The sequence below is a fragment of the Hakea prostrata genome, chromosome 2, assembly GCF_041222555.1.
Source record: "Hakea prostrata isolate BN-2017 chromosome 2, UWA_Hpros_2, whole genome shotgun sequence".
Lineage (NCBI taxonomy): Eukaryota > Viridiplantae > Streptophyta > Magnoliopsida > Proteales > Proteaceae > Hakea > Hakea prostrata.
In genome coordinates, this window is record NC_142601.1 from 51,813,598 (window position 1) to 51,835,694 (window position 22,097).

The 22,097-nt window shown below is 35.9% G+C and overlaps 2 protein-coding genes across 2 annotated transcripts; both read right to left on the reverse strand.

The window, feature by feature from the left end:
* Positions 1 to 1,490: 1,490 nt before the first annotated feature.
* On the reverse strand, positions 1,491 to 3,904 carry LOC149024774 (uncharacterized). Its single transcript, XM_089143530.1, has 6 exons — positions 3,575 to 3,904; positions 3,436 to 3,469; positions 3,139 to 3,333; positions 2,883 to 3,019; positions 2,636 to 2,785; positions 1,491 to 1,706 (listed from the first exon to the last, which is right to left on the reverse strand). Exons 1-6 carry the CDS (start codon positions 3,623 to 3,625, stop codon positions 1,491 to 1,493), a joined length of 783 nt encoding a protein of 260 aa, XP_088999656.1. The 5' UTR covers positions 3,626 to 3,904.
* Positions 3,905 to 7,708: 3,804 nt separating this feature from the next.
* LOC149024775 (protein GAMETE CELL DEFECTIVE 1, mitochondrial-like) lies at positions 7,709 to 21,060 on the reverse strand. Its single transcript, XM_089144982.1, has 3 exons — positions 20,269 to 21,060; positions 11,352 to 11,541; positions 7,709 to 8,518 (listed from the first exon to the last, which is right to left on the reverse strand). The coding sequence occupies exons 1-3, from the start codon at positions 20,979 to 20,981 to the stop codon at positions 8,300 to 8,302; spliced, it is 1,122 nt and encodes a 373-aa protein (XP_089001108.1). The 5' UTR covers positions 20,982 to 21,060; the 3' UTR covers positions 7,709 to 8,299.
* Between the last annotated feature and the right edge of the window lie 1,037 nt (positions 21,061 to 22,097).

Genomic DNA, 22,097 nt, shown 5'->3' on the forward strand with positions numbered 1-22,097 from the left:
ACATACAGCTTAATGGACTAGGAAATCCTGTGGAAAATGGGGATGGAGGGAACTTCGGGGATAATGTATAGGAAGCATGTTCTAACTTAAAGCCAAATCTGACGGTTAGATCAATGTAGATCTAACATCGGAAATTTACGTTTCTTGAGGAAACTGAAAATCCAAGAAAGGGGGTAAAACTTTGGATAATAAATACTAAATTGGTGTATACTCTAATAGGATGAAGGGGATGACGTGTATAGGCTGTGGGATGGATTTTGGATGGATTCCAACAGTAGACCTAAGCTGTGGACAGGATATATTTAGCTATGTTTTCCAAAACAAAAAAAAAAGAGGGGGGGGGGGGGGGAAGAAGGAGAGGTGGCTCTAAGGTGGCTCTAACTCCCAAGCCTACTGGTATGGCAGATCCTAGTAGTAGACTGGTTCCACTTTCAAAGAAAGGGGCTAGGTTTTTAGCACATAGCACCAACAATCCTACTAGACTTTGAACCACCTGGGAACTGAAGTTTAGACACCAGCAGGTTTTCCAAACAAGGGAAAGAAGCAGCAGCCAAGTTGCACAAACAAATTTACTAATAATCTGATCTACTTTATTCACCATTAAGAGGGTATTTATAGGACCAAACAATAAAAATTCCAATACTAGTAGGACTTGACAAAGAAATTAAAAATAGAAACAATAGAAATCCTACTATGGCTAGGACTTCAACTCAGACAGAAATAGAAACCCAAATAACATAGGAAAACTTTAGAAACTGCCTAACTACTTTAAAAAAAACTAGGATTCCTAACTTCTAACCAACACAACAAAATCAAATCAGTTCTAAACTTTAAATTACAAAGTACCCATTTTCGTGCTCAACTACTCTGCCCATGTTTTTAGGTCCAATAAGTTGGCCAGTAACAATGCAGACCAAAGGCCCCTTGCCAATTTAACCATACCTGGGGTAATTCCTAAGAAAAGAAGCCCAATTTGGTGCTCAATCTGCATCAGTGGGAACAAAAGCCGCTGACATGGCATAATAACTTCACAAGCATGGGAGCACACATCCCAAAATCATTCTTTCTCCAGAGCCACGAAGAATATTTTAGGAATTGAACTTAAATCAATGTTATAGAAGCCCTCTATGTTATAATCAGAGATGGAGAGCGCAAGTTACAAATATACCCTCAACACAACATAGATAAAACCCTATGGACAATTCTACCTCTGCTTCCATGTTACAACACATGTATCCATAAAAGAGGAAACCAAGCAATTTCATTCTATTACCTAACCCCCCCCCCCCCCCCCAACACACCAAAAAGATACTAACTTATATATGAGCATATTTAATGAAGATATCTCAGGGAAAAAGGCTTACATTTGAACAGGTTTATGCATGGGGAACAGGATATAAATATAACATAATTTCATAAGATTAGAAGGAATATGTTACATAGATTTTACTGTGGCACATTGTACATACCCGAGACTCAAGAGCTTGTACTCAAATGGCCCTTGGGACTTTCCATATCAAAACATGCAAATAATCGAAGAACAAGAAATAGACGTATTGAAGATAGAGGACATAGAAACAACCAAAATCATTAGTTAACTTTACCTCACTAAAACAAAAGAAATCCATCAGACCCACAAGTGATCGTGCTTGGTCTCGACCAATATGACGAGTCCCATATAACTTTTTTATTTCCTCCCTCCTCAGCTGTATGTCAATATAGAAAGATAATATTATGAAAGAGTAGATTCTTAATTTAATTCCTTCCTACAATTTATACATGAAATAAGAGTAGATTCTTAATTAATTCCTTCCTACAATTTATACATGAAATAACATGTGATCTCCTTTCCTTTTATTTTGGAGTCTTGTCATGAAAAAAGAAATTATACCAATAGATCTCATGTAACTTTTGCAAGTTAAAGAGAGGAAAAGAGAACAGTTCAAAGTCAAAATGACAATAAGATACTTTATTTAAGAATCTAAATGATGAAAGGGTACCATTTCCCCCTTTATCATTCACATCTACAACACCTTCACTTTTATTATAAATGATGATGGTATATGACATGGAATCCACAAGCCCATAAGGAAGACACTTCCAGAGTGTGTAATTTTTTCATTCAATAATCCTTTTCTCAGTTTGTACTTCATGCAATCACCACATACAAAATGATTGTAAAATAGATACCACAGCAAACATGAGAAATTGCAAAAGTAAATCAACAGAAAAAATGTGCTAGATTGAGTTTGTTTTTTCTTTCTTATTTTTAATAGGTTAGATCAAGTTTCATCTGAAAGAATGTTAGTCCATGACTCCATGGAGGCATTTGTTCATAACATTTGCACCAACAGGGCTGAATTTTGGCAAATGAAGCATACCAAAAGAGAGGGAAAGTCATCAAAGATGTTGTTTTTCCAATAAAAATAGAACATTAACAAAACGTATAGTTTTCTCAGCTTTCATAGTTAGCAAAGGAATGCCTATGCGGAAAAGGAGCTTCTACTTCTACCATACAATCATAGATTTATGAAGATGAACCTCTTCTCCTGGAATAACAGAAGGGCACAGGAGCACCCACCAATTACCATACGAGGATAAGAAAATGATATCCAAACAAGTTCAATTTAAGTACCTTGCGACGGCCAAAGAAGCATCCATCAGATTCAATGGAACCGAAGAAATCCAACTTCAGTAGACATCCTTTCTGCCTATCATAATATAGACCTCTGATGGGGAATGCAGGATCATATTTAGATTTAAGGCAACTCTCCGGATACCTAAACTGACGAGGCCCAAAAAAAAAAAAGAAGAAATCAATGAAATGAGAAAAAAATGGGGGAGGGAAAATAGTGTACTATATCAGAAATCCACAGGCTAACCTCATTAACCATGTGCTCTTTTGCAAGGTCATATATTAAACTCTGTAAGTTAGAGGAATAATGAGCCAATGTGTAGTCATAATCAAAGCCGTAAACTTGTATTTTGTCCAGCCTTAGATTTTTATTAACATATATACCTAAAATCCCACAGCAGAACACAGAATCAGGACTCAGAAATCAAACAAGATTAAGTTAACGAATTTTATAAAGCAAAAACCATCAAAGAAAAGGCCTTTTGGGACGGGGAAAAATGAACCTTTAGGATTTAGTTTCGGCATTTGCTTGAGTGCCTCTGGAATCTTGAGGAAGCTCTGTTTAGCAACGTCGAATTCGTGACTGATCTTGGCAATCTCATCTTCAATCGCATCTAGTTCAGCTTGCCGATGCTCGGGTTCACACTTTAAAACTGTTTCCACAGGTGCAACTGTTGAACTAAATCTCAATCCAAAGCCTACAGTAAATAAACTTCAATATGCTAAATCGTTCTTCACTTCTTCGCATTTTTCACAATTGATAAAAGATAACAAGAACATGATTGAAGTAAAAAGATGACCTTTTCGTACTCCTGTACCAGTACAGCTCGTTCTCTGCAAGAGTATTCACGTAAAAACATCAATGAATACTAAACTTAAACAAGCTATCATAATCAGAGAAATGAATGAAAGAGCAATTGAAGTTGGTGAGAAATATACTTGTATTGATGAGCAGAAACGAAGAAGCCTGCGCATTGAAGCCATAGCCATGAATCACTGGCGTAATCTATCTCTGAATATTCGAACAGGTGAATAGGGTTGTGTTGTAATATATGTTCGGATCTTTCAAAAATATGTGCTGTTTGATTATTTACGACACGATTTATAGTTTTATACCAAAAGATAATCAGATTATAAAAAGCGCCTTTGTACCCAAAAAAAAAAATCAGATTATCTATAAAACGATGGACGGAAGCAGATACATTCGCCTCTAACGACCCAGTGTGCTGGGTGGGAAAATTTTTGCGGTTACCAGTTCTTGCTACCTCTGCAAACCGCCAATGCCAATGAAATGGAACAAGTGAGCTTTCCTAGGTTTTATATTTATATTTGAGCAAATTACTGGTGTCTCCCTGGCAAGGGTGTCAATCGGTACAGTTTTAATACGATACCAACTTTGAATAACAAAAACCAGAATTGTACCATACTGAATTTAAACGGTACGGTAAATTCGGTACGGTACGGTTTCGGTATTTAGAAAAACGGTTCGGTACGGTTTCAGTATTAAATCGGAATGAAAAAACGGTTTAAACACGGTATCTAGTGCGGTATAATTTTGGTACGAATGAACTTATGCCACTGGTATTATTAGTTCATTAAGATCATAATGTAATTGTGATCAAGCAATCAATGGAATTTAAAATTAATAGAGATAAAACAAGTAAATCTAATTAATAAAGACAAAAAAAATTAAATCTAATTAATAAAGACAAAACAAGTAAATCTAAGAAGAGGAGTGAATGATAAAACGAAAAACTAAAATAGGGAATTAGGGATAGGGTAAAGGTAAAGTGTTTTAATTGTAAAATTAAAATTTATATCCCTTAATTTGGTACGGTACCAATTCGGTACAGTTTCGGTACATACCAACGGTATGAGTACCTAAAATCGGAACCATATCGAATTTTGAACGGTACGGTACGGTGCCTTTTAGACGGTATGGTTCGGTACGGTTTAACGGGTTTCGTACGCAATTGACACCCTTACTCCCTGCATTTATATTTATTCATCTTCAAAAAAAAAAAAATTTTGCAAAGGCATCCTCCTTGTTTTTTTTGGTAGAAAAAAGAGGGAATGCAGTAGCGGCGACCTAGCGCCCCCGCTATGCAATGTTTGGACATTTTATCGAGTGCGACCTATGCAAGCATTAGCCTTGTGCACTACTAGGATGCACAAGCACTGGCCCCGTCAGAGAAACCCCACCGAAGGCCTAGTATAGTCCAGAGAAGTTGGTATGACTCATGTCCAGGCCAAAGAGCACACAACTGTTCAATGCAATAAATAGAGGAGCATAAGGGATTCAAACCTGGGACATGAGATTTACCAAACCACTTGAAAGTGAGCTTGGGACCACTAGACCACCACCCACCCCCGGTGGTGACATCCTCCTTGTTGATGTTGAGGATAAAAGTTAAATCACGATGTCAGACTCATCACTAAATAAATATTTGAAATATTATACCTTTAAATATTTGTTACAATACCATTTTATCCACATCCCTCTATTCTATTATCTCTCCTTTGCTGACCCGTTCTTTGACTTTCTCCTTACTTGGCTCTAGTAACCATATGGTTCAGGTCATCAAGCTTTTGGTTATTGATCTAGAACTTGTTTGGTGCTGATAATGGTTGACCTAAGTGGTATAGTTGATCGAGTCGAAAAAAGAAAATCGAGAGAGGATTGAATAGAAAGATAAAAGGTAGAACTGCTATTATCAAAAAAAAAAAAAAAAACTTAGGATAATAAAAGGCAAAATTGATATTTCAAATATTTGTTTTAATTATGACATCATCGTCTAACTTTAAAGTTCTTAATAGTAAAGGTGCATCTATAATTAGTTATCCAACAAAAAATTATGTATTTGTAATTGAATTTTTTCAAGAGTAGGAGATAGATGTAATTAGTTGCAAATCTAAGGGATTTGTATGTAATTTTCTCTTACGTTTTTTTTTTCAATTTTGTTCATACATAATTTAATTAAAGATTAAATAGTACCAACCACTAGTTGAGGTTATTTGGTCATTTTACAAAAATAAAAAGATGCCACATCATTACTTAACAGTCAAATTTTTCCTAGTGCATGTTACCAAATGGTTGTAGCAAAAAGAGAGACTAGTAAAAACAAATAAAGTACAGGATTTGACAAGTAACTTCAAAAAAATATGGATGCTAAGATTGTAATTTAACTATACTGCAGGTAGGCAACAATAATTATCCTATTATTTCAAGTAACCATAATTGTTGAAAATATATTATCAGGGTACCTAAGTTAACCCTAATATTATTGTCATCTCAAACCAAATAAAAGCATTAAGTAGGGTAGGCCTGCAATTAACTAGTTATTTTTATATAATATACAAAGATACCTCTCCAACAATGTGAATGTTATTATATCCTTTTAATAAAATGCAATGTCTAATAATGTTAATATCATGGGATGCATCAAGGTATAGAACAATTGATTGAAGAAACACACAAACAACCATTGGCTTGAATGGGAATTGGCAATCAATTTCTAGTACTTAGTGGTACATAAAAACAACGAATGCTGAGATGAGATGAATACATTTCCTCTCTGCAATGGTGATTCTATGACATATTTATATGTCCATACTTATTGTTGTCGACTGTGGGGACCTGGGGTAGGTTGAGGGTAAGAGGGTGGGGAAAGGGTTGAAGGCACTGGCAGAAACAGGGTAAAGGGCAGGTGCAACCATGTCCTCCCCAATCCACATCAGACAACTAGGCATCAAGGCACAAGCCCCAAGGATATACCCTCGAGTTGTGTTCCATAATGTTAGATTATACAATTCTCACACTCGAATTCCGGACCAATGCTGCGCATTTAATGTGCAAGCCGACGGTCAAGATCGAAATCTTGACCGTGATTTCGATCTCGACTGTCCTTTTGGTGTGTTTAAAAACTGAAGCTCGACCCCACACTTGAAGGCATGAGCGTCACAATTCATCTTACCCAAACAAAAATAAAATAAAATCTCAGAGTTTAAAATTAATTTTTTATCAGGTAAAAAGTCAACACCTCTAAATAAAAATAGAAATTTATAAAGAAAACTAATAATAATAACAAAGAACAAACTCTTATCCTATAAAAAGATACAGATGTGTTTCAAGATATACCCATGCAAAAGAGATTCGCAAATTCTTAATCATCCTTTTTTGTTTGTAAGAAAATTTTCATTGCGAGGTGATTGGAACCAAAAAAAAAGAGTAGAACTCTAGTTATCCAAAGAAGAGGAAATCAACCAATCAGTGAAAGGGCTATTAGATACAGGAAAGAGTCCAGTCACCTCCACTGGAGGATAATGTGCTCCTTTATAGATTTTGAGCACATAAGTAAGGGTGAAACCCAATGAATATCAATTTTTAATTAATTTTTTATATTTACTCAATAGACCCATCCTTATTTATATGATCAAACCGCCTCATAGGAAGGTAGTCAGGACCGAAAATCAGACCTTTCAAGGAAAATAGGAACTACAAGAACTATACTTCGAAAATGAAAAGAAAATTGAAATGCATAATGCTATATGACTTTATGTGATAATGGATGCACGATGAATTGCCTAACTTATTTACATGGTTGTCTATATTACTTACTGAGCCACAAAGCTTACTATTGTAAATGTTGACAGGTCCCCAGATATATGATAGAATAAGGGTACTACCACCTGACAATGTCTTTAACATAAAAAATGAAAAACTTTCTTTTTTGTTGCAACTAATATTTGCTTAACTAGACTGTGGATGTGTATATTTTTTTGAAACTGTATGTACTTAACTAGATACTATTGAAAACTCAAATGTAAACATAAGAAGACTTTGGACTGTACACATGTTTATGACTCTACCAGATTGTCTATTTTTTTCTTTGAAAATGTTTAATTTAGCATTGTTTTTAGTGGTTATAAACATGTTAACAAAGAGAAGAACCGTCACGTCCCTAGTTGAATGTTCGTAATATAAGCTCCACCAAGCCTATGAAAACTGGGGTTGTAACAGAGTTAACAACCAACATAAGTACGTTCCATCGCTTCTGAAATTCCTAGAAGAAATCCTTCCCAAATGCTGAGAACTTCTCCTTCAGCCGCTGAACTCAAACAAACTCCCTAATTCTATGCATATTATTGTCCTTGTCCTTCGAGCCTGGATCACTCACACCTATTATCAAAGCAACGTATCATATGTCTCATTTTTGCCATTTATGTGGAGAGCAAGGGAATTTCATGAAAAACAAAAATACAATGTGCTTAGCTCACTTTCCTGTAAAACAAGCAGTACATCCAATGGGCTGGAGCAGCCCTTGTGGATCACTTCTATTTTGATCTGCAAGCATTCATGTTTGTTATGACTATACCCATAAATGGATCTAGCAAGTAGCAAATTTATGGGTACTAATGAAATGAATGTCAAGCTCAAAGTTCTTGAAGTAATTGTTGTTGAAAAAGGAGTTCAAATAATGATAAAACTAGCAGCCAAGGACATTCCCTGCAGAGTGATAAATATGGTAGAAACACATCTTTGGCCAACTTTCACTTTTACACAAGTGATGGAAGATGTTCAAATGAAAGAAATTTGCAATGTAGAAAACAAACGAACATCGTCTAACCACCTTGATAACTCCATCTGGTCTAAGGAAATGTTCATCAAGGAAGGATCTTACGACGACGGCGTACAGTTTCCCTCTTAACATACATTTTCTCCATTTCATTCAATGGTCGGCTAGATCCATCTGGTAAGCTTACAAATTTCCAACCACCTCCACCTCCTCGCTTCCCACGTGGACCGAGTTTCTCAACAGTGAAGTTCCAGCCTGCATCAGGACGTCTCCTACTGTATTTGTGACGTTTAACCTCCCCAGCCATCTGCAATAATCCCATGTTGAAATTTTATAATGGTTTCGGAAACGATAAATACAGAAAATAAAACAACATTCCTTAAACAACACTAATGTAAACTGAAGTTTCAAGGCCACTAATGTGATGTATTTTTCCTTTTTGGAAAACAATGTGATGTATTTCACCAGTCGATACCTAAGCCACAACACCTTAATTGTCAAGCAACGTGACAAGAATATCACCATTAACATATGACCATACAAGCACTTGCATGTTCACTATTACAACTACATGCATCAATAATTGATCAACAAACATGTCAAGACATCACTCAGCAATGTATCATTCTGCATTTTGTCAAAAACCTCCACACCTTGGCAAAGATATTGACCCTACCCAATGATATAATATAACACAAACATATTATCTTGGGAAGGATAGAAAACATGGGCACTAGCAACTCTAAACAAAAACAATAGAAGGTACTAGAACAAATTTCAATGGTCAAAATGATAAGAGGAATTGGATTTACCATTCAAATAATGAATGATGTTGACTCAGGAATCCCTATAGACACCCTGAGTGATACATTGTGAACAGTGGTAGTTTCACCCGACATTCAGGACATAATTAAGGACGTAACAGTTATTAAGTTCAGGATCAGGAAAGTCACCAAATTACAAAATTCTCTGGCTGGGGGAAGGTGGGGGCAGTGGTGGGTAAGTTCCGGCAAGGTTCCTCCTTCACCCACCTAAGGGTTGGGTATGGAATCAGAAAGCAGGGTATTTTAGCAATTTTAATATTGGGAGGGTATTTTGGTCATTTCATATTAGGAGTTAACTGGCAATAACTAAGCCTGTTATGTTGTGGACTAGACATAGTTTAGTTGTGGGTTACATGTAATTTAAGCCATTTAAGGGAGGCAATACAAGTTTTATCCCAACTTAAGTGGGGCACACGTAAAAAACTCTCTCCTTTTCTTTCCTTCTTTTTTTTTTTTTTTTTTAAAAGAACACAAAATCAGCCTAGCATACATACAAATACAAGCCCAAACTATCCCAAGAACCAACAACAATGTCCTTTTGCAGTTTTGTGAAGTTCCAAAAAAGGGGGTGCAATCATAGGTATTTTAAAATGTTACTGTATGTGTATGTGGGAAAGGTTGATGATCAAAAGGCTAGATGAAACTCGGTAATCGAGGCAAGGTCCAAAAGGGTTATTTGTAGGTAATTAATGTCAACCAGTCCAAGGCCTTAATAGGGTAATAGAAATTACTTCATAGCAGAATCTTAAACATCCTGAGTCAGGAAAAACTTTACAACAGAATACAAACATCTCAGATGCTTCCCAACTCTTACCAAATACCCAGTTATATCAGCAGATACAGTCAGTGAGCTTCAAATACTACTGAAATTCAGAAAATCTTAATTGATTACATAAAATCGTGTTTGAGGCCATAAGTCGTCAACATTTATGTAGAGATCCATTCACTCACTCTGACAGTCAAAACATACTACTATTTGACACTTGAGTGGGACTCCAAAAGAACATAAAAGTATAAAACTATAATAATCTAAACTTGAATTCCTAATGATTCTAGGACTCTGACTTAAATAACTTCTTCACAGAAAAAGAATGGGCAAAAAACTCTACCCTAATTTTGCATGACTAATAAATATTTAGGCCCATCAAACTATCAAAGTAGCTTTAGCAAAATGGAAGTTTGTCAGACCGAAGGTCCAACATCTATAGAATCCCCAACACAAGGTCTATTTCCAACTAAAATAAACCAATTTTTTATTTATCTGGCATTGGTAATGGGCCCAATAATAAAAACTAAGGTTTTGATTAATCGAAAGAGATGGGCAGAAGGAAACCAAAGGAAACTTTCTGAAATGCTGAACAAATGAGCAATTTTATAAACTGATGGATATGGGACCAATTCAGGTTTAATTCACCCAGTGATCTAATCTATCAGATTATGGCATAAGATTCTTTAAAAGAAAAGAGGGCAGGACTCAGCAGGATGATATTCAAGAGATGGGTTCCTCAATCCAATGGTCAGAACTCAGAAGTAGCAGAATGGAACCAGATACTTGGATTTAAAAGTTCTAATACTATTTAGCCATACAGAATATCAATAAAACAAAGAGGGGAAACAAAATTACTAGGGAGTATGGTAAAGGAACAGTTCAGCCCCCATACAAGAAACCATAGACAATAACACAAGTTCATACCTACCAATCCATCCAAACTGCAAGTTGCATATAATGCTAATAATATTTACCAGGAAAGGAAAAGAAAAAAAAAAAAAAAGGAGCACTGGGACCTTCTACACAAGGATTCCTCAAAATTCCTCTCGTAAGGATCTTGGTATCAACTACAAGAATCCAACCAGAGATTTATTTTTGAAAACCAATTCATAAGTATGTCATTTTGAGGCTTATAAACATTAGAGCAAATTGCACTGGCACCCCAAAATGGAGGCCTTAAAGCACTGACACCCCACTTTATGTTCAAAAAGCACAGAGACCCCAAAATTGGATTTTTGTTGGATATATTTGTCAAATTTATCACTGAAAACAGTTAAATCACTATTTATTTTCAAAAATATCCCTATAATAAACAGTGTCTGAAAGGTTTTCAGTGACAAATTTGACAAATATATCCAACGAAAATCCAATTTTGGAGTCTGTGCTTTTTAAACACAAAGTGGGGTGTCAGTGCTTTAAGGCCTCCATTTTGGGGTCCCAGTACAATTTGCTCTAAACTTTAAAAGTGATCAATTGATTAAAACTAAATAAGTCAACAAGATCAATGCTGATCACAGTAAGGTATTAAGAGCACATTCTGAATGTACCTTTTTCTTGTTGAAGTTCATCCTTTGTAAAAATTCTTGATATAACATTTCATCTTCCTTCATGGAAATCTCAAAATGAACTTCATCGGGATCTTTGGCAGTACCATCCCAGCCCTCTGGCATTACCTTGAAATCAGGTTTGTAAGGAAGGGAAGCAACATGAAATTCCATATCGTGAGACCTAAAGAACCTGAAAAAGAAGCATTAGTATGAACAATATAGGTTTACCTGGAAACTGCCTCAGGCAAGGAAAAAATTCAACCATCAGCCTAATGACAAAGGCATTAGTCCTCTAAAGAAAGAAAGTACCCACATGAATTATGTATTAAGTTTTGATAATAACAATGATGTACATTAGTGTTTGATGGTAACCAAAATTAACAACTATTCCTACGTATCCTTACCCCCCCCCCCCCAACAAAAAAAAGGAAAAAAAAAGAAAAGAAGGAAAGAAAGAAGAAAACCTTACATAATTATCCCAATAAAATAAATAACAGAATCCCAAATATATACTTGAGTAAAATCCATAGTTGGACCCTAGTTCGGTTCAGATTTTAGTTGGTTCAAAGCTATGCTGCATCAGAAAGGCTCTTCCAGTAATACTATCACTTGTCACAAATGACTAGCATCTGGATGATCCTAAAACATGCTTATAGGAAAAAATTGCTTATTAGCCCAGACTACTGTCATTAGTGGCAAATGACAGTGTTTGTGTGTGAGCTAATGTATTTGCTAAGTGATGTCTAGGCGTCATACCAGAATCATCCAGTATCTCAGAAGAGAGGGAAGGTTCAAGCTAACAATGTCAAGATTATGGTGACAAAATATTTTGGTCTTGCATTTGGTTGATATGAAATTTCTTGTAACCATTGTCCGAAATTTCAGTAGAAATTTCTGTAACTGAATCGGAACGAATTCCAAACCTTGGCTTCAATTTTTGAATGTTAGATATCATAAGCTAGTCTCTAATTTCAAGGTGATGGATTCAATTTTCAGGTTCAACAATTGATTCAATCGCCATACTTTTTTTTCCCCCAAAAAAATAAGGTTCATATTTAGCGGTTGAGTATTCACATGCAAAGTATACTTAAAAACACTAGTACCTATGTGGTGCATTTGGATTTATAAATTCTAACACTTCAACATTTTAATATTGACATTTAAAAATATTAAAGCAATATTGATTTTTCTCAATTTAAATGCGTATTTCAGTTGTTTTCGTTAATTTTTGTTAGTTAAATTACTAGATTATATGTAGCATAGGCTATATTTGAGAAATTACAGCCAAGATATGCTGTACAAAGCCAACCTAAGGTACAAAATTAAGCCAACATTGAGTTTGTGATTTTAACAATTTTAAGGTCCCATTGTGTTTAATGATACTTAATCAGGGTCCTGGCGTAGTTTTAGCCAAAATATGATCATTCAACCACCGAAATGTGCGAAGTTTCAGCTGAATTTGGTGGTATTGCAAAATATTTCAAACCAACTCCTTGAATCTTGATGCAGACAGCTCAAGCAAATTGAAGTTGGCATGCAAATAAAATGCTCAAGCAAGTCATGGCAAGGAAGTGAAGCACTTGGATCACCTTGGTTTCCTCTACATGTAATTCCACAATATGTACTGCTTTTTTTTGGAAGATCTCCTTCACTGTGAATGGCCTGCTTGAATTGGGTCTCAACTTCCTCTAAGACCTTGAGTGAGGCCCTCTGTTCTCGAAGAACCAGGTCACCTTCTTGCGCATTGCAATGTTTCACCCCCTTGCCAATGCTCTAGTGATTCTTCATGATAAACTGTAGAAGAAAAATGGGATAACACCCATCCACCATAGGAACTATTAGTCCTTTGTAAGCAAAGCATCCACGAGCCCTCTCCATGAAGGGAAAGATTGTCTATGAATGTAATAAGAAAATACTGATCTACCTGCTCCTCTGATTTAAGTCAGTCATCATTAATTTATGATTTCACAATCAGCATTCAACACCCTAAGTTTGAATTCTGATTTCACTTCTGTTTCCACAACTATCAATCAGACCTGACTCTCAAACACTTCCTGGTTTCAAAACAAAAATTTGCTAAGGTGGCATTTGGTTCCGCAATTCTCTGGAATCAGATTCCAGGGAATCATGAGTCCAACAAAAAAATCGTGTTTGGTTTAATATTGGGTCGGAATCTAGCTGATTCCCACTGGAAACCACCTCAAGAGGTGGTTTCCAAACAGACTCACCAAAATCGAACCGTGGTATAAATTTGGGAGACTCAAACAGAATCACCATTATCGGGTTTTTTTGTCTAGGGTTCTCATTCTCGCAGGGTGTTCTTTTCGTCCGAGCTCCATTTTATCATGCGAACCTCATTCTAGGATCTTATCTTCTTCTTCCCATTTCTACAAAACGTTGGCTTTGTATACGAGACACATTTGGTTGAGCTCCATCGTTGAGCTTTTGTTGCCGTATCGCGAGTTGCAGGTTGAACTTCTTCTTCTTCTAAATCAACATCTGTCACGGAACATCATCCTTGAGCTCCATCGTTGAGGTGCGCAAGTTCAGTGTCAAGCTTCTTTTTCTACAACATCTCGGCGCTGGTCCTGCATCTTCTTCTTGTTCGGCGCTGGTCCTGCTTCTTCTTGTGGTTCAACTTCTACCAAATCACAGGTATAAGATCCTAAGTGTTGCTTTATTTTTAATAGATCCTAACAGATTTCCTTTGAAGATTTGTAAGCACAAGGTACAGTGTAGTAGCTTATGACCTACCATGTTCAAATCTCTTGATTATTTATTTGAAGTTTTGAAGACGGTAGACATTTCTTAAATAAGTTGATCAGGCACTTTTTAAGATACTAAACAACAAGGTAATTAATCTTGATCAAGGGTGATCTGCTGTCTATACTTTAAAAAATAAAGATCATCGAGTTTAAACAAAATTAGTACCTGAAGCAGCTTGAAGGTCTCATAGTCTAGGTCAGCATGGTACCAGTTTTCTCCCTGGTAATCAAGCAGTCTAACTGGAAAGCAGGGGCTGAATTGGTTCGGCTGTTGGGTCTGGCACCTAAGCTGACCATGTTATAGGTTGCAGAACCACCAGAGGATGGAACAAAGAAGAGAAAGATAAAAAGTGAGAGAAGAAAATTCATGGGTTTCTTCATTTCCATCTATTCTGGGTGAGTTACAGAGAAGTTGATAGCAGTTGGGTTATAGATGAAATAGGATCTAGGAAGAAAAAGGAAATGAGAAGTTGATGGAAGAAGTGATAATAAATTAGTGAAGTCATGAGCTATTTATAGGATAGAAAACAAATGGATAAAACAATGATGAAGTGAGAAATGTAATGACTTATGCTCATGTGTTTCACAGCGCCTTTAGTTGCAGAAAATAAGAAATCCTGAATCAATTGTTCAAGGTTTGAATTGACCTTCAACGAAAATTGAGGTCAAGTTAGGTAGCTATTACCTTTAGAGAAGAAGTCACTAACATGGGCAGGAGAAGTTCTGGCTTGTTTGCAATGAGCCTGCTCACTGAAAGGATACACTAAATTCAAAGCAGTTAAGTGATTAGTTATTTTTATTTTTTATTTTTTTGGATTAGAGACTGGTAGTTATATAGTTGGTTAACCTGCAACATAGATTTATGTCTCAAGTTCTCAACCCGGTTTAACTGTTCAGCCTGACTGGTTGGACTGTTGATGCTGTTTTATTTCCAGGTAAAGGATTCACACTTCCAACTTTGCAAGACACTAAATACCTGAAAAGAAATTCTACAGGGTAGTAGAACTGGATTATTCTATGTTCATGCTTATGATTTGGCATATTTTGAAATTTTTTGGGGCCTTATGATTCTTATTCAATACTGATTTATGATTATGCTGTCTGGTATGACAATCAATTTCAGAAATGATGGAAGACATCTGTTGTAACCTCTGTTCCCATCAATTTACAGTACGACACGTTTTTTTGATGATTAATCTCTCTGTTTTTAGCAATCTATATAACAGAATCCAATGCACTATGAATCTTTAGTGTTACAAATAAGAGTTGAACTTATAAGTTTTTGTTCAAACTTGTTATTATCTTTCTGAAAATGATGATTAATATTTAGAGAAAGTAATGTAGCTTGTATTTGATAATGATGATTACCATTAAGCATCAGTCATGTTATCGAATTTTGTAATGGTTACTTCTTGATTAATTGTAGCTTGTATTTGAAGGAAGGTTGCCCTTTTTATAGCGACTGGTTTTACATTCAGATATTGTTAAACTGAGGTGTTTGCTTGAGATATAATTCTGAGTTTGATTTTACAGAAAGATAAAATGTGATTTATTACCATTTATAGCTAAAACAATGACATAAAAACAATAGTAACTGAGTGCAGTTGGAGCTTCTCCATCACTCTCACTTCCTAAAGAGCATTAGAGTAGCAAGGAGCAAATGCCAATAACAACCAGGTCTATGGAAAATGAGGCCGAAATTTAACTACCATATGGCTCTCACTATAACCCTGCAATCCATTAACTCAAACAACATAGAAAAGAAATGTATTTTTGAGAAGTGTTAACAAAGAAGCTAAATTGTGCAACATAGACAAAGTCAGACATGCATTGCAAAAATGCCATGTTCAATAATAGGAACTAACAGGTATTCACTTTATGTGACACAAAGGCAACTCTGTACTTGTTTTTCACTTCATGGGATTGTGGGCTTACATTGGTAGAAACCAATAAATGTTCTGAGTTGTGCTGCAGAGTAGCAGGGTGAAAGATAGGAGAACATGGATTCCTCTTGTGAACATTGGTCCATAATTTCCAAGTTTTTTTTCTTCTTTTATGATTGCTGACTGATGGAAAAAACAGATTTACTAAAAACAAAGAAAATCAAATTCTTTAGGTTTATGCTACTTCAGAATCAGCTTGAAGTATTTATTAGGTTTATAAACCTAGATTCTGGATGAATTGTTGATTTCATAGATTGGGTTTCTTACCTGGTTCTTTGTTTTCCAATTTATTTTTTCTGAAGAAGCAATTGTTACATTTCAAGCCAAATTAAGAATGAGTTTTGTGGAGCTCATATTGAATACTCTACAGAGGTGGTTTGCCATCAAGCTTCTGGAAAATTCTGAGCCTTATTAGGTGTTGACAGAGAGGACATTCAGAGAGCATCTATCTTTAATGAGATCATTAGAACAGAGAACAGCATTAAGAATATAAAAAATAAGTGGATGACTTGTCTTCTATAACAAGCTACCTTAAACCAATTTCTTTTCCAAACCACACCATAATGTTTGAGGTGTTTGCTTGAGATATAATGCTGACAGATTTCTTAATGACCTCTTAGCCATGTTTGGTGTAGTTAGGAAGTGTTTCTTAGCTTTCTAAGAAGCCTGCAGATGGGATTATTGCCCGAATATTTCCCAATTTGTTCTCATCGTCTAGTGAGGTGACATTACTTATTTCTTTTTTCTGCTCTTGAATACAGTTCTTGATCTACTCAAAAATGTAGAGGTGCAAACTATTATTGGACCTCAACGATCTGCAGAAGCAGAGTTTGTGATAGATCTTGGTGACAGAGCTCAAGTGCCTATAGTATCTTTTTCCGTAACTAGTCCATCTCTTGCACATAGAAGTCCTTATTTTGTTCGAACAGCTCAAAGTGACTCTTGTCAAATTAAAGCTATTACTACAATAATTCAAGCCTTTCAGTGGAGGGAAGTAGTTCCAGTACTTGAAGATACCGAATATGGAAATGGATTTGTCATACTTGATTGATGCCTTGCAGCAGGTAGATGTCAAAGTTAAATATCGGCTAAGTATTTCAATTACAGCAACAGATGATCAGATTCTGGAAGAGCTGTACAAATTGATGACCATGGAAAACAGGGTTTTTGTGGTGCACATGACAGCAAGAAACTCTCTTGTTTCTTGCTTTTTCTTAAAGGCAAAAGAAGCAGGAATGATGAGTGAAGGGTATGTGTGGATTGTTACTGCTGCAACCATGGATCTCTTGGATTCTTTTGATAGAGATGTCATTGAAGCAATGCAAGGTGTCTTGGGAGTAAAGCCTTTTATTCCAAGATAGAGAGGCTTGATAATTTCACGTCTAGATGGAAGAAGGCATTTCTTCAACAGAATCCTCACTTAGAAGGAGCTGATCAGATGGATGCAACATAATATCATAACTTCTCCTATCTTGATCTTTGGAATATAAAATGGAAATGTTAGATGTGCATAATTTTGTAAATGTTCAACCTTATTGTCTTTCATAATAAGGTCTGGATTTGATGTTTGTTATGAACATTGAGTTTATGAACATTGTATTCTCCTTGTTAACCAACTAGATTCATTGAATGTGTACAAATAACTTTGTATAACGTACAAGAAAAAGATGGCCGGGTTACTGAATCCTGTGCTAATGAGGAAACCCACCTTCCCTTTTGCCATGTACATAGTGCAAGCTAATGTTTTTCCCTTGGAAGACTAATCTGGGATATACATACATTACAACTAACAAGTTTATAAATTATGTGTAGCAAATCTTGTTTATGGTTCAAAACTTTCCATTCTTGAAGGCTGTAATAGTAGGTGGGATCCAGATAATCCAAGATCATAATAACCAACATAAACATTTTTTGATTCAAAGTTACTACTTTAAAATATAGGTGTTATGATTTAAATGTCTGGGTATGACCTAAATTTAGAAATGCATACTTTCTGACTATCATGATTTATGCATTCCTTTTTTAATTCAAGTTTTCTTTGTTTGGGTATTAACCGAAGCAGCCATCAAATTTCTTTCAAATGAAAACTGAGCACCCTTAGGTAGTTGCAAGGAAAATTAAAGGAGAGCTAAATGAAAGTTATCCAAAGAAATATAATTAGGTCATTGGGTTCAGTGTTTATATTATTTTGTTTTGCATACAAATATTTTGGATTTTGAAAGTGTAAAATAAAAATTACAGTTAGAAATATCATACTAGATATAAATATGGTAAGAAATTTGAAGATTTTCAAAATTTTCTGACCCCTCTTAGTTTTTTTTTAAATACGTTAATATAAGAGCAAATTTCTATTGCTTCCCTATACTTAACCTCTATTTACTAAATTTTCCCTATTCAAACTTCCATATCTTATACTTAGCCTTTTAGTAGCGCTCACACACACAATCAAAAAAATTGTTAGTGCAACTTGGAAAGTTGAGGATTAGGTTATTATAAGTAAATAAGATTGATGCATTGGATTGAATTAGTTGCGTTTGTGGATTAAAACCCAAAAAAAAACCATTTTAATGCCAGAGGATCAAATACCTTACTAGTGACATCACTTTCACCAAAACTTACTAGCAACCATGGGTTCAAAAAGCTTATAGGATGAACTCGTTAACAACTGTACTGAGTTGGAAGTTGGAACATATTAACTGGGTGAAAATAGGTTTAATGTTTAATTACTGATATTTAATCTTGACCAAAAATGTGTCTCAATAATTTCATGGTTGATGTATTGAATTTTGTAAATTTTTGTTATGCTCTTTGGTTAATCAAATAAAATAACAAAGCAGATTCACTTTCAGAATCAGGGTAACCAAACACTATTTCAGACAAATTCACTTTCAAAATCACGATAACCAAATGCTAATTCTGACAGATTCACTTTCAGAATCAGGGTAACCAAATGCTGATTCTGACAGATTCACTTGCCAAAATCAGGGTAACCAAACACGATTTTTTTTAGGAATATGACTCTACAGAACCTAATTCCACACTCATGATTCCCTATAAACATGATTCTAAACCCGATTCAACAGAATTGCGGAACCAAACGCCACCTACGGGTTTTACAGAGTTCAATTGCATACCTATTTCATTGGTTTCTTCCACTACATCAATTTTTGGTTACTGTTTCAGGTTATATGGCTGAGTTCTACTAATAATTTGATTTCTCTTGATTGCTGGTTTGATCCCATTTAGATCTGACATTGATTCTCTGTTCTGGCAGCTGAACTGTTGCATAGTTTCATCAATAGGATTCTTTGCTAATTCCACATCAGACCATCAGGTCTGGACCTAATTATGAGGAGTTGTTTTCCTTCGAAAATATACCCTTTAATGGAGTGTTGATCCATCCCAATGATCTGGTTCTTCACTTCTTTGGTTTTTCTAGGATCTGATTTCTATAACCCTTCAATGCGACTCAGGTTTCCAAAAGGCTAGTTTCCAAAAGGCTACTTAATTCCTAAGCCTTAGGTATTTAGAAACCCATCAGATCCAGTGGCAGCATATTAAATCACTTGTGCACCTGTATGCCATAATCTTGCCAATAATCCAGTTGTTGGCCATATGGCCTAAGTGGCTGCCAAGTGCACCAAGACTATTAACACTAACCAATAATCCCAATCTTCTAGTGATGCAAGGCATCTTTCACCCCAAGCATAACTATGACCCTTTCCATGATCACCGATGTGGGAGAGGGGGTTTCTCAGTTCTGTCTGTGTAGACGATTCAGTAATCAGTTACATGATAGAAAATACTAGAAAGCTCATAGATAATCCAGTTCATTCTAAACCACTCATATACTAGAGCAAGATTCGTATCTTTGATTACAGTGTCTGTTTTCAATGAAGTAGAACACTAATCAGCATTTTCAGCATTAAGGTCCGGAACTACCGAAAATACTTCAAAGAAACCATGTCCACCTACAGATTACTAGATTTTATCTACATGACAATCATTTCCACGCTCTTAAGAATAACATGCCGTAATTTTAATTAAAGAAAGATATAGAAGTCCAGTCATCCATAGTTCCAAAAATTTTAAATGCTCAATCAATCACAAGAAGCATAAACTAAATCCAAGTAATCAAATTTCACGCAAATACACATGTTCGTCAAGAAAACAGGAAAACAAGTGAGCAGGAGAATTCATATCACTTACTCGGGGCAGGTGTCAATCAAAAGCTCAACAGAATCGTCCAATGGATGACCAAGCTTCTTCTCCTCTTCCTCCTCAAGCTCCTTCAACCAAAGAATCGCGTGAACCCTCTGCCGCATTATACGGTAATCCTTGGCCAATTTCTCAATGGTATAGACTTCGGGATTCTCTTTGTGCAATCGATATATCTCAGCCTTCTCAGAATCCTTCAAATACGTACCCCTAGAACCGGGCTCTCTCACCTGCTTCAACAAAACATACATTTCATTCATCCTCTCATCCCATCCATCAACATACGCTCTGCTCCTCCGGTTCTCTTTCTCCAACTCTGCAACCTCGTCAACGTCTTCCGAAGACATCGAAGGCGACGGCACGACATTCCCTTCCCCAGGAGAAACTTGCTGGCCGATTGCCGCACCGTCAAAGTGCTCTTTGGTGAGACCAGTAGACCATGACGACACAGAGTCCCAACCGAGATCGGAGCCGTCATTTGATTCCGTTGACGAAGCACCAGGCTTCCGTCCTTTAGACCACTCATCCTCTTCATCCTTTCCACCATCGCCCGATTTCGATGAGAATGATTTCGACCACGCAATTCTCAAGGATTCAAGACCATTTGAAGCAATTCTGATATCACCGGTTGTGGATTCTCGGAAGGCTCTTGAAGTTGCAGGAGAAACAGAGAGTCTTGAGAAGATACGATGCAAGCTCTGCATTTTTGCATGCCTATCTCTATTCAGAGCTTTGAGCAGTCTTACGAAATCAGTGTCTGCGATAGAGCTTCAGCTTCTTTCTTCTTTCATGGTAGGGTTTTTGGTTTTTCCAAATGGGAACTGGACGGGTCCATGGATACTGACCCGGTGTCCCGATTGTTGGATAGTGACGTCATAAGTATTCATTTAAAATTTGATAAAAACCATAGAATTTTAAAGCTACCTTAGTGTTTTTTTCTTTTCCTTTTTTTCAGTTTGCAAAAATAAGAGGGGAAAAAAAATTGGGTCCCAATCGGGTTGAACAATTTTTTTTCTTTTTTATGTTGATAAAAAGCAATACAGATATTAACTATCATAGGTACATAATTTGTCTTTGAATCCGAAATTAGGGATTGTATTAGGGCCTGTTTGGTTACATGAATCTAGAGATTTTAAATCTATGGATTCATAAATGGGAGATTTATATCCGTTTGGTTGTGCAAATCTAGATTCACCTTTTTACACTAACAACGTGAATCTATAGATTTATGGGTATAAGGTGAAATCTCCCTCTATCATAAAAGCCCTAAACATTTGAACTATGACTCCATAGATGTTTTTTCAAGATGAATCTACATATTTCATTCTAAAGATTTAGGCTAATCAAACAGCGAATTTTATGAATCATGACTCCATAAATTTAAAATCTATAAATTTGAAATCTCTAGATTTTTAAAATCTCCGAACTCAATTAACCAAACAGACCCTTAAAAAATTTGTGAGCCAGTTGAGGATTATCGGGCTCTGAAAGGTGGTGATCTGCTTATCTTGGATTTTAGGCCAAAATCTACATAATCTCATATATACACTCAAGATGCTCCTCTCTAGCTCTTAGTATGTGATTTAATTCCAGCACAATTTCTACATTGGTCTATATACCCAATTTGGATGCCTGCTCGCTAGGTGTGTTGCACTATATTTTGAATACCCCTTAGTGCTACTTTAAGGGTGTTAGAACATTTTTTTTTCTTGTGTCCTTAGGTTGAGGTCTCTAATCCATCTAAATACATAGTCTAGGGTAGTCTTGGGGTTAGTGGTGGTGTTCCAAGTTCTAGATTGATTCCTTGCAATCCAAATTGC

What these genes read in the sequence shown, in the direction of transcription:
- LOC149024775 (XM_089144982.1), bottom strand. Translation starts at nt 20,981, where the DNA reads ATGCAGAGCTTGCATCGTATCTTCTCAAGACTCTCTGTTTCTCCTGCA. An exon ending in TTGATTGACACCTGCCCCGA is followed by an intron (nt 11,542 to 20,268) that starts GTAAGTGATATG and finishes CTTCTTTTTCAG; the next exon opens with GTTCTTTAGGTCTCACGATA. An exon ending in TGAACTTCAACAAGAAAAAG is followed by an intron (nt 8,519 to 11,351) that starts GTACATTCAGAA and finishes GGATTATTGCAG; the next exon opens with ATGGCTGGGGAGGTTAAACG.
- LOC149024774 (XM_089143530.1), bottom strand. Translation starts at nt 3,625, where the DNA reads ATGGCTATGGCTTCAATGCGCAGGCTTCTTCGTTTCTGCTCATCAATA. An exon ending in AAGAGCACATGGTTAATGAG is followed by an intron (nt 2,786 to 2,882) that starts GTTAGCCTGTGG and finishes GGGCCTCGTCAG; the next exon opens with TTTAGGTATCCGGAGAGTTG. An exon ending in GCTTCTTTGGCCGTCGCAAG is followed by an intron (nt 1,707 to 2,635) that starts GTACTTAAATTG and finishes ATTGACATACAG; the next exon opens with CTGAGGAGGGAGGAAATAAA.